Source organism: Salmo salar, chromosome 15, assembly GCF_965601325.2.
Source record: "Salmo salar chromosome 15, fSalSal1, whole genome shotgun sequence".
Classification (NCBI taxonomy): Eukaryota; Metazoa; Chordata; class Actinopteri; order Salmoniformes; family Salmonidae; genus Salmo; species Salmo salar.
The window spans coordinates 45205875-45218636 of record NC_138305.1 but is presented as its reverse complement, the minus strand read 5'-3'; the positions used below and the strand labels follow the sequence as shown (position 1 = coordinate 45218636).

General features: G+C 43.1%; 1 protein-coding gene across 1 annotated transcript in view; it reads left to right on the top strand.

Moving 5' to 3' along the window:
- The window catches only part of LOC106571433 (inositol-trisphosphate 3-kinase A), a 58513-nt gene that overhangs the window by 40994 nt on the left and 4757 nt on the right, over positions 1-12762 (top strand). Inside the window, exons 3-7 of the mRNA XM_014144523.3 lie at positions 2089-2188; positions 2579-2792; positions 3991-4195; positions 6420-6521; positions 10791-10862. Coding sequence (XP_013999998.1) covers positions 2089-2188; positions 2579-2792; positions 3991-4195; positions 6420-6521; positions 10791-10862 — 693 coding nt within the window. The remainder of the gene's footprint in view (positions 1-2088; positions 2189-2578; positions 2793-3990; positions 4196-6419; positions 6522-10790; positions 10863-12762) is intronic.

Genomic DNA, 12762 nt, shown 5'->3' with positions numbered 1-12762 from the left:
GTAAACAGTTGCAGCAGCTTATGTGATGAGTCAAAAAAGTTAGTGTGAAAAGGGTCAATGCAGATAGTCCGGGTAGCTATTTGGTTAACTATTTAAACTGTTTAGCAGTCTTATTGCTTGGGGGTAGAAGCTGTTCAGATTCCTGTTGGTTCCAGACTTTCCGCTTGCCGTGCGGTAGCTGAGAGAACAGTCTATGACTTAGGGCCTTCCTCTAACACAGCCTGGTACGGAGGTCCTGGATGGCAAGGAGCTCAGCCCCAGTGATGTACTGGGCCGTACGCACTACCCTCTGTAGCACCTTGCGGTCGGATGCCAAGCAGTTGCCATACTAAGTGGTGATGCAGCCAGTCAAGATGCTCTCAATGCTGCAGCTGTAGAACTTTTTGAGGATTTGAATGCCCATGCCAAATATTTTCAGACTTCTAAAGGAAGTTAACTGTTTTAACTGGGGCTCATTAGCCCATGGCTCTGACCGTATGCCCTTAGTTAGATTGATACCATCCTAATGATTTGAAGGCAGCAGACACCTAACACCTTTTCTCTGAGGTGATAGGCTCTCTGTTGAAAGGTGCTAGGCTAAGGCCCAAATCGATGGGTACTAGATTACCAAGAACAGTTAGCTAACCATCGGCAGCACTGGACTGGTGTGTGAATCTGACCATCTGGAGATGTTTCTGCATGAATAGGTGCTCATTATGTGAACACTCTAAACAATACTGGGTTGTCTGGATGACCCGACTGCTGGGTTGCAGGCATTGGTCACTTAGTTGGGTTGTTTTCTTTAACAAGAGTAGGTTTGGGTGGTTGATGCTGGGTTATTGGTGCTGGGTTATTGAGATATGACCCAACGAGTCAGATCAGGAGACTGGAGCCGTAGTTTAGTAGGGTCGTGGCTTTCATATAGTTATTTTTAGCCACCCGTGAGAGTCAATGTCATTGCTGTTTATCTGCACACATGTTAAGGTTAAACATTTACATTTTTGTAGCTTACAGTTCCCTAAAAGCCAATGGAAATCCCATTGTTGGGATAGATACCACCTTATTATTATATGTAATAAATAATTTGTATATTCTAGAAGAATGTGTAAAATGCACCAAAAAACAAACATTTCAACTGTAAAGTTAACATGACTCTCACAGGTGGCCAATAAGATCTATCTGAAATCCACACCTCCAATAAGCCACTCCTCCTGAAAATAACCTGAGGATTACATTAAAAAAGACCCAGCTGCTAGATCAACCCAGCAGCATGAAAATAAAATTACCCAATTGATGATTAAATTAACCCATGTTTGGGTAATCCCAACAACCCAACATGTTGGGTTATTCACGCCACCCAACTGGCTGGGTCAAAATAACCCAGCGTGTGTCCTGTCCAATATTTACCCAGCACTGGGTTACCAAAGAATCCAAATTGGGTTGTTTTGTGTTAGAGCAGCAAGAGCAACTAAATAAGCTCTTATCCCCAATCAATGAGCTGAATACTCACTTCAGACTTCAGACTGTTATTATGAGCTGGGTTGGAGGAAGTATATTATACCATTTTCTGAGTTATACTGAAATAACTGGTATTATCACTTTTTCCTACAGCCACAAATAGTTTAATTTATTTCAAATGGGAAAGCATTTGTACTCTAGTGTAAACAATTGCAGACACTGGATGTCTTATGTATGCAAATTATGTTTTTGTTGTTGCTGTTTCTACTTTTTGTTGCTGTTTCTACTTTGTGTTGTTGTTTGCTGTGGTCTGTAATAATTCTGTGGTGTATGCTAATATTGGTTAAGATGTGTGAGTGACTCTGTGACTGCCTTCTGTGAGAGAAATCCCTATTTGGACCATAAACTGCTAAATAATACACTCAACTACATCAATGAATGACAACAAAAGGAGTCAAATGTTAATGTGTGGTGGGCTGTATTCTAAATGTAATAAAGTAACAATGCCGTCCACACACAATAGAGCGTTGTTCTGTGTTTTTCCTCTCTTGTAATACTACAGTGCTTGTAATGAAAACAGACGAGGATTGTGCGAGGAACACAACGCACAGTAGGTTTACTTGAAGCGTCCTCTGTTTGTCATCCATACAGCACAAGTCATGGAAGAAGATCAAGAACATTGTCCACTGGTCTCCATTCGTCATGTCTTTCAAGAAGAAGTACCCTTGGATCCAGCTGGCGGGTCATGCAGGTAGGCCTTGACAACGCTGCCTCTGGAATGTGGGGATTCTGGGATAAGGCAATGGAAGGAATGTGTGTTCTGTGTTCCGCTCTCCTTCTCCTGGCTGGATTGGATACGATACAGTGGCCAATGGCCAGTGTGTTTGGAATTCAAATCTTGTCTCGGGCTAAGTGTTGGGATGTACTTGCAAATCATATATTCAAAGGCTAAGTACTAGGGCATAACTAAGAGCTTCATCCTATTTGTATATACTGTAGCTAGGCTATCTGAAATGGAATGGTCCATTCAGAATCAGATACGACCTTTTCTTTAGCAACAGGACAAAACAAAGTAAAGCAGGCCTACTGTGAACACTGAACATCCTCTAATGTTTTTATTGCATGTTTTGGTTCCACTCAGGCAGTTTCAAGGCAGGGGCTAACGGGCGTATCCTGAAGAAGCACTGTGACTGTGAGCAGCGCTGCTTGGATTGGCTGATGAAAGACGTGCTGCGTCCCTACGTACCGGCCTACCACGGAGACGTGGAGAAGGATGGGGAGAAGTACAACCAGATGGATGATCTGCTCTCTGAGTTCGACCTGCCCTGCGTCATGGACTGCAAGATGGGTGTCAGGTGAGTGTGGGTTGACGAACCTTTATAGGCAGGTGCATCTCTGTGTTGAAGTTACACATAGGCACATATCTCAGTTTACCCTCTGGATATCCTAATCTAAACCTTTTGGGGTGAATGAAAATAGACCTTAGATCAGTGTTGGACATCATTGTAGCTCTCAGATCTCTATGTTCCATTTTGACAGGTTAGGATAAGGTCCAATATTCAATCAGGCAGACATCCATTAGGCGTAAGGTCTAAGAGTGACCATCACACTCCCCTAGAGAGAAGAAATGTACTGTAGCCAGCTGGCCCTTCTCAGACACACCATGACTTAAATCAGCCTGTGGGGAAAGTATTGGGAAACAACTTCCATTCCTTTGGGTTCATTATTGGGCTGCCAAACTCCACATACTGTACGTGTACAGTTGTCAAAATCTCCCTTGTTAAGTTTACATCAGATGTATACCAGATATGGGTATACCGAGCCACTTTGCAAAGTTATTACTGACCAGTGAAATATTGGAGACTCTTCTGAGGCACTTTGAACTGGGTGGTAACAGGTCAGGCCTGTTTTGCTACAGTATCCTATACTCTACTGCTGTGATGAATAGCTTTGTTGCCCTGTGGCCTTCATCACTCTCCCTGCTATATCCCTCTCCTCTCATCTCCTTTCCTCACTAGCACAACTTTGGTTGTGTGAGCCTTCTCTGGAATGGCCGGGATGTTAGGAAATGATAAACCAGCCCCTCCAAACACAACAATTTTGTGCAGTGCTAACAGACTGAAGCCTGGCCTGTTCTTGAGGTAGCTGGCTACTGCAGGAAGAATGCATTTGAATCTAGGAAAGGTTAAGACAATCCCTTATTCAGGGATGAACTGAAGAGAAGGGAACCCCTCCTCCCGTCTTCACTGCAATAATAATTCTACAGTATAATTATTATGTGAAAGAAAACAGTTTCTCTTCTTCATTCACATGTTGTCCCCTGGGGCATGATCACTCAACGACTTAGTCAAACAAGATCTGAATGATCATTATTGTATTGCACAATGTTTGCACAATATATTGTACAATGATTGTATTCTAAGAAGTAGAGTCAAATTATCCTTTATATTGGCTCATAAAAGGAAATGAATTTGGTTGCTGGACTGGTTACAACATAAAATCTCATTCAACAAAGTCAGTACCAAACAGATGTAGCTTCTCTATCCACCAAAGGACGTACCTGGAGGAGGAGCTGACCAAGGCCCGTAAGAATTCCAGTCTGAGGAAGGACATGTACCAGAAGATGGTGGAGGTGGAACCCCTGGCGCCCACCCCCGAGGAGCAGGAGCAGCAGGCGGTCACCAAGCCTCGCTACATGCAGTGGAGAGAGACCATCAGCTCCACCGCTACCCTGGGCTTCCGCATCGAGGGCATCAAGGTAAGCCACGGGACAGATCATGCACTGGGATATACGGTAGAGCAGGGGTCGGCAACAGGAGTGGGTTTTTTTTTTGGGGGGGGGGGGGGGGTAAAAAAATGACTATAAAATCACCAGGAATTCAGCAAAAAAATCGGTTTAATGAAGGAAATCTGTTCCCAGGTATTGCCATGAATAAAAACGAGACGTATATGAGCATGTCTTAATGTAATCAAAGTTTCAAATACAACAACAAACATTTTGGCTTAGTTGTGGTAAATTTAGCAGAGTACAAATTATTATAATTATGTTCCGGCCCCCCGACCATCCACTCTAACAAAAATGGTCCCTTGGCTGAATCTAGTTGCCTATCCCTGCAGTGGAGTGATGCATTGTGACATAAAGTCATACTCTGTAAAACTAATTTAACAGTCCATTATTGGAAGAAGTAAACACTATAGGAAAGGTGACCAAATACTCCATCTGTCAGTCTGTACACTCAATAGTTACTAGTTGATATTATAAAAATTAAAACAGTAATAATGTGAAACCGAGAGTGTAATTCCATGGTCCTGCTTGGTTTGTGTACAGACATACCCTGCAGTCGCCCCTTAATAGCATTCTTCATACTGAGGGTTGCCAGGGCCAACAGGAAAGAATACCCTCTATTTTGTGTCAGTGTGTATAGAGTGTGTTGCGTGTTTTTGTCACACATAGGGCCTGCTTGTGACACCTCTATTGACAGTAACTTCAGTTGCTGACACATCCCATTTGCTCCTACACACCATCAGTCTCCTTCAAGCTGAAACTAATAGATTCACTGCAGCAGCACACAGACAGACAGACTGACTGACAGACAGCCTGATCATGTGATTCTGCCTTAGTAAAGCTAAGCACACTAATAATCCTATTCGGAGAAAGCTGGGTGCAACAACAAAAAGAGCATATCTGCAACATATTCTTCCTAGGCAATTAGATTACATGGGTCTAATTCCTCCTAAAGCCAAGAGGGAGACGTCCTGGCTATGTTTGGGCCGTAACACCATCTTCCAGAATCTGTCTCCTCTAATGAGGCCCTGAGATTTGACTCTCGAGGGCTTAAGACAGATGTGCAGGATGAAAAGTTCAGAATGGACTGGCAGCATAGGGAGCAGTGGCAGCAACAGGGCTGTCCGGAGTTTTCACTCCTCTGTCTCTCTTTCCTGACTCCAGCCATGTCCATAGATGGCCACGGCCCGCAGAGCTTTGATGGCTCTCTCTGTTGTCATGACACCAGGGGTTGCCCTCGGAGACTGTGTAGAATCAAAAGGTTCTGTGAGTTTTTAGAGAGCACACAGCTGCTGTTGTGTCTGTTGGGCCCCAGCTCAATGCCCATATTATTGTCTGCCTGCATTTCTACGGAGACAGTAGAGCACAGTGCTGTGGTAGAGTTAGAATATGAGCACATTAAGTGTGTGGAGACACGTCCTCCTGTCTTAGATGATGCAAAACGTTGGGCCATTTTCCTGTTTTAGTCACCTCTTTCAGCAGGGTTTTGCTGCTTAAAGAAATGGCTATGCATAATAGTATAGTATAGTACTGAGTAGTAGGCATAAAGGCATGCTACCCAGCCGAAACTGTTTGGATGACTTTGTGCATACAGTATATTATGATGACATTTTGTGACGTTTTAGACTTCGGTGAGGTTTTTTTCACAATTAATTTTCTGGAGTCAAGCCGAAGTCGACGCCCCTTCGTTGGTGATTGGTCAACAGTAGGGATTCTTCAATAAAGTCTTTGTTGTCATTTAACGAGAGAGGACTCGTTTTCATGCACATTTTTTCAGTTAGAAATACTGCACCAAACATCTCAGTTACAGTAGATATAAAATAAGATCTCCTCGGCAAAAACGTCAAAATGAATGAGCGATTTCTTTAGTTATCTTAGATGAATTCTGACTATTTTGAGGAAGCGTATACTGGCTACGGCTTCTCAAAATGAACAAACTATTGCCTCTTATTCTTTTAAGGGAGTATGCGAGCACACTCGTTCGGTTTGCCTAGCTGACTTTCGCTAGCCGCCAGCCTAACTGAAGCTTGCTGATGCCACGGTATGGGTCTGACTCCTGAAGTTCTTTAACCTCCCCTTGAATGACAGAGGCCATTTGTATCAAGCTAGCAGTGTGTGTCACATGTATACGGGGGACCTCAGACGTCATGTAATTGTTGGAGGCCCCATCCTGCCTTTCTTTCCTTCGTCTGTGCAGAAGGAAGACGGGACGGTAAACAGAGACTTTAAAAAGACCAGGAGCATGGAGCAAGTGACAGAGGCATTCAACGACTTTGTCAAAGGAAACCAGAACATCCTGGTGAGTGTTTGTGCATGTGTCTCTGTGATTCTTTCGGGGTGTGTTTGTGTGTGAGCCGGAGCCCACTATTGCTGCGGCAGACCTCTCCCTGCCCCATGGTCAAATGGCCCCTGGAGGGAACTCCCAAGGACTTCCACCTCTCTAATGGCCCAGGAAGTGAGGTCATAGCCGGGACGGCTGTGTGTGATTTAGGTCTCCCGGGGTCTTGGAAACAGAGCAGGGAAATTAAACACTCAAACAAGATGTCCTCCATTCCATTCCACATTGGTTTGTCATGTGTTTATCTAGCACCACTAGGCCCAAGCCAAGGCGGGCAAGCCAAGCCAAACACACTGTATCTGTCACTGTGTGGTGGGCCTTGGCCCTACTGTTGTGTACTTAACTGTCACTCATGTGTGGTCTTCATCTCTCGCTACTGAGCTGAGCTGAGCTGTTGTCCCATAGGGTTTTGCACTATCATAATTCATAGAATGGTCTGTTTATGGGTAATGTTCTGTAATGAATACAGGGCCTGTATCCACAAAGCGTCTCAGAAAAGGTCCTAGGAATCCAGTAGCGGTGCGTGGGTAAAATCACTGTGGAAGCCAAGCCAGGAAAAAACTACTATTACATATTACTATTGACCTACAACATGGTCAATCAAGTTAATGTTTCCAACAGTTTACTAAACAGCTACTGATTTAGAACCACAGAGAGCTACAACACGTGAGCACTGCATCCAGCACCATTTCAACTTTTAAACATAATCAAATCAACTAGGCTATGGGGGCCGATTCCAACATAGGTAATTACGCCTTTCTTACGCACGGCTTTCCTACGCAGTTCTCAGTAGTTGGTATTCAGACTTACCTTATGCAGGTTCGTAATGTGCTTTGCAGGTGTGGTTCACTTGCACGCGCTGAATAAATGTCATTCAACTGCTGAAAACCCTCCCACTTGCTGGCCAATAGATTTTCTCGTGGAGTTTCATTCAACAGGGATTTCAGTACATTTATCTTAAGCCATCCCTTTAAATACTGTTTACCTTTAATTGGACTTTTGTCCACAGACTAGAATACATTGAGAGAACAAGTTCAGAAAATTGGGATCAAAGAAAGAATGCCATCTATGCATCTTCGTCTCCGTTTCAGCACCAACTGGTAAATAAAAAAAGACTGTGCTCTTGTAGATTATTTAGGCACATTTTAGGGTTAGGAAAATGGTTTGGAGAGCCTTTAAGCACAACATATATTGATGAATAAAAAATACAGTGGTTTGATTCATCCTGTTCTCAGATTCAAGTTCAACCCATGAAATAATGGAAGGTGTAACACATGGAATGGAATAGATTTGTGGAATGGATTGAAGCAAAATGTAAACTACTGTACAAATTGAAGGAAACTTACACTGAAGTGACAGTTGTAAATGTATGTTGGTATTACTGATAGTGGCCTCCGATAGTGGCTAATATTTAACATGATGGAAATTGTAAAAAAGAAGAGAGGAAAGCCTGGGCATAGGCTATAATTAAAACATTCTAAAGCGCATACATCAGCTCGGCAGGTTCAGCCCTAAAGAAGCCTATGGCTTGGGTGTCCAAATTTCATCCACGCAAATTATGAAGGCACACAATACAAATTCGGAACAATGGCACAGCTATTTATAGCCTATTTCTGTCACGTCCTGACCAGTAAAGGGGTTATTTGTTATTGTAGTTTGGTCAGGACGTGGCAGGGGGTGTTTGTTTTATGTGGTTCGGGGTTTGTTGGGATATGTTCTTATGTAAGAGGGGTGTTTGTTTTATGTGTTCCGGGGTTTTTGGGTATTGTTCTGGTTTTGTATTTCTATGATTTTCTAGGTTGTGTATTTCTTTGTTGGCCTGGTATGGCTCTCAATCAGGAACAGCTGTACATCGTTGTTGCTGATTGGGAGTCATACTTAGGTAGCCCTTTTTTCACCTGTGGTTTGTGGGAAGTTGTTTTTGCATAGCTGTGTGTAGGTGCATTACTGTGCGTTCGTTTTCTTGCTTTGTTTTTTCTGTGTTCAAATAAATGTTAAAATGAGCACTCAACCCGCTGCGCCTTGGTCCACTTCATACGATGACTGTTACAATTTCACTGTGGAAAAGGGGCCGCAATACATGTCATGATGATATGATTTTCAGTTTGATTCCATATGGCTGGTTTCACATTCGTCTCCAGAAATGATAAGGTCAGCAGGTAGCCTAGCGGTTAAGTGTGTTGGACCTGTAACCGGAAAGTTGCTGGTTTGAATCCCGTGCAGTCTGTCTGAAAAATATGCTGATGTGCCCTTGAGGGAGGTACAGTACTTAACCCTAATTTCTCTTGTAAGTCGCTCTGGATAAGAGCGTCTGCTAAAATGTACATAAATCGAAACATAGGGAACAATTGTTATTTGTATTTACAATCCCCTTATCCAAATGGATTACTCATTTACCTAGCTCTTATCCATTTATAAATTACAGTGCATGGAGAATGCTGTTTTTTCTATCGGGAAAAAAGTAAGTACACTGAACAAAAATATAAACGCAACATGCAACAATTTCAAAGATTTTACTGAGTTACAGTTCATAAAAGGAAATCAGCCAATTGAAATAAATTCATGAGGCCCTAATCTATGGATTTCACATGACTGGGAATACAGATATGCATCTGTTGGTCACAGAAACCTTCAAAAAAAGTTAAGGGCATGGATCAGAAAACCAGTCAGTATCTGGTGTGACCACCATTTGCCTTATGCAGTGCAGCACATCTCCTTCGCATAGGGTTGATTAGGCTGTTGATTATGGCCTGTGGAATGTTGTCCCACTCCTCTTCAATGGCTGTGTGAAGTTGCTGGATATTGGCGGGAACTGGGACACGCTGTCGTACACATCGATCGAGAGCATCCGAAACATGCTCACTGGGTGACATGTCTGCTGAGTATGCAGGTCATGGAAGAACTGGGACATTTTCAGCTTTGAGGAATTGTGTACAGATCCTTGTGACATGGGGCCGCGCATTATCATGCTGAAACATGAGGTGATGGTGAAGGATGAATAGCACGACAATGGGCCTAAGGATCTCGTCATGGTCTCGCTGTGCATTCAAATTGCCATCAATAAAATGCAATTATGTTCATTGTCTGTAGCTTTTGCCTGCCCATACCGTAACCCCACTGCCACCATGGGGCACTCTGTTCACCATGGGGCACTCTGCCATACATGCTGTCTGCCATCTGCCCGGTACAGTTGAACTAGGATTCATCTGTGTTCACCATGGGGCACTCTGTTCACCATGGGGCACTCTGCCATACATGCTGTCTGCCATCTGCCCGGTATAGTTGAACTGGGATTCATCTGTGTTCACCATGGGGCACTCTGCCATACATGCTGTCTGCCATCTGCCTGGTACTATTGAACTGGGATTCATCTGTGAAGGGCACTCTTCTCCAGCATGCCAGTGGTCATTGAAGGTGAGCATTTGCCCACTGAAGTTGGTTACAACGCCGAACTGCAGTCATGTCAAGACCCTGGTGAGGACGACGAGCACGCAGATGAGCTTCCCTGAGACGGTTTTTGACTGTTTATGCAGAAATTCCTTGGTTGTGCAAACCCACAATTTCATCAGCCATCTGGGTGGCTGGTCGTAGATGATCCAGATGGTCTCAGAAGCCAGATGTGGAGGTCCTGGGGTGGCGTGGTTACGCGTGGTCAGCGGTTGTGAGGCCGGTTGGACATACTGCCAAATTCTCAAAAATTACGTTGGTAGAGAAATGCACATTAAATTCTCTGGCAACAGTTCTGGTGGATATTGCTGCAGTCAGCATTCCAATTGCATGCTCCCCTCAAAACATATGTGGTATTGTTGTGTGACAAAATTGCACATTTTAATGTCCCCAGCACAATGTGCACCTGTGTAATGATCATGCTGTTTAATCAGCTTCATGATATGCCACACCTGTCAGGTGGATGGATTATCTTGGCAAAGGAGAAATGCTCACTAACAGGGATGTAAACTAATTTGTGCACAACATTTGAGAGAAATAAGCTTTTTGTGCGTATGGAACATTTCTGGGATCTTTTATTTCAGCTCATGAAACATGGGACCAACACTTTACATGTTGAGTTTATCAGTATATATCCGGTGTCCAGTATAATAATAGTTTAGTTCGTTTTTTTCTGTGTCCTTAAAATTTGAGAAATACTGAAAGCTTTTCAACTCAGATTTTCCCACGTCACCCTGGGTAGTTTTAATAATACATTTTGTGCTCTCATCTGTCTGTTTTCAGAACTGTTATCTGCACCGACTGAAGGACATTAGGGACACTCTGGAAATATCAACCTTCTTCAAGACCCACGAGGTAAACAAATCTATTTTTTGTCCTCCGCTGGTATTTTTGAGTTGTAACATTTACCGAAATGGAAGCATTTGAGATCCGCCCATATACCACTCAACTGATACAGGAGGCTACAATCTGTGCAGTGGAAACCCATGAACAATGGCATCCACACAAACACCAACCAATTACAGGACATTGTTATTCTAAACAGGAAGCGTAGTCAGGCTCCTGAAGGTGCTGTGGCGTTTCAGAGGAAAGGTTGAGACACAGGCCCTAGAACAAAACTCTCTGGAATAACCTATGTCCTGCTGCTTAGGTGGAGTCAAATACAGGGTGTGTACATTAGGTACAGGGTGTGTCTGTTCATCCCTCATATATGCCTACTGTATTTGACGTCAGTGGGTCTTTATAGTGACATTTTACGTAAACTCAGGAATAGCTGATTAATACGATTATTTGGAATCCCATTTACATCAACCATCTCTCCAGACATACTGTAGTGAGACACACCTGTAACATACAATAGTATTTTCCCCGTCACCTAACTACAGAAAGCATAGAACTATTTGATCAAACATGTATCTGATCTTCTAAGTCAGAAGATAAAGTGTAACAGTAAATTAACTATGTACATACAGTAGTGAAATACAGCTGAATCATGATTGACCTTTACAGTAATAAGAGGGGTGCTTGAAGAATGTTGATTTAATGGGCATTTACTTACTCGGTGCAGATAACATACTTAACGTGATTATATATGGCGATTATAGACCATATTTAACAGGATATGCTTCATTAGGCTTCTCCGACTTTATTCTTACATTTATTTTTGGGCTCCCGAGTGGCGCAGCAGTCTAAGGCACTGCATCTCAGTACAAGAGGCATCACTACAGTCACTGGTTCAAATCCAGGCTGTATCACATCTGGCTGTGATTGGAAGTCCCATAGGGTGGCGCACAATTGGTCCAGGTTTGGCCGGGGTAGGCTGTCATTGTAAATAAGAATTTGTTCTTAACTTGTTTGCCTATTTAAATAAAGGTTAAAAAAAAGAATTAAGCGCTTTGAGATTCAATGAAAAGCGCTATTACAGTGCCTTGCGAAAGTATTCACCCCCTTGGCATTTTTCAATTTTTGTTGCCTTACAACTTGGAATTAAAATAGATTTTTGAGGGGTTTGTCTTGTTTCATTTATGCAACATGCCTACCACTTTCAAGATGCTAAATATTTTTTATTGTGAAACAAACAAGAAATAAGACAAAAAAATTGAAAACTTGAGTGTGCATAACTATTCACCCCCCCCAAAGTCAATACTTTGTAGAGCCACCTTTTGCAGCAATTACAGCTGCAAGTCTCTTGGGATATGTCCCTATAAGCTTGGCACATCTAGTCACTGGGATTTTTGCCCATTCTTCAAGGCAAAACTGCTCCAGCTCCTTCAAGTTGGATGGGTTCTGCTGGTGTACAGCAATCTTTAAGTCATACCACAGATTCTCAATTGGATTAAGGACTGGGCTTTGACTAGGCCATTCCAAGACATTTAAATGTTTCCCCTTAAACTACTCGAGTGTTGCTTTAGCAGTATGCTTAGGGTCATTGTCCTGCTGGAAGGTGAACCTCGGTGCCAGTCTCAAATCTCTGGAAGACTGAAACAGGTTTCCCTCAAGAATTTCCCTGTATTTAGCGCCATCTATCATTCCTTCAATTCTAACCAGTTTCCCAGTACCTGCCGATGAAAAACATCCCCACAGCATGATGCCGCCACCACCATGCTTCCCTGTGGGGATGTTGTTCTCGGGGGGATGAGAGGTATTGGGTTTGTGCCAGACATAGCTTTTTCCTTGATGGCTAAAAAGCTACATTTTAGTCTCATCTGACCAGAGTACCTTCTTCCATATGTTTTGGGAGTCTCCCACATGCCTT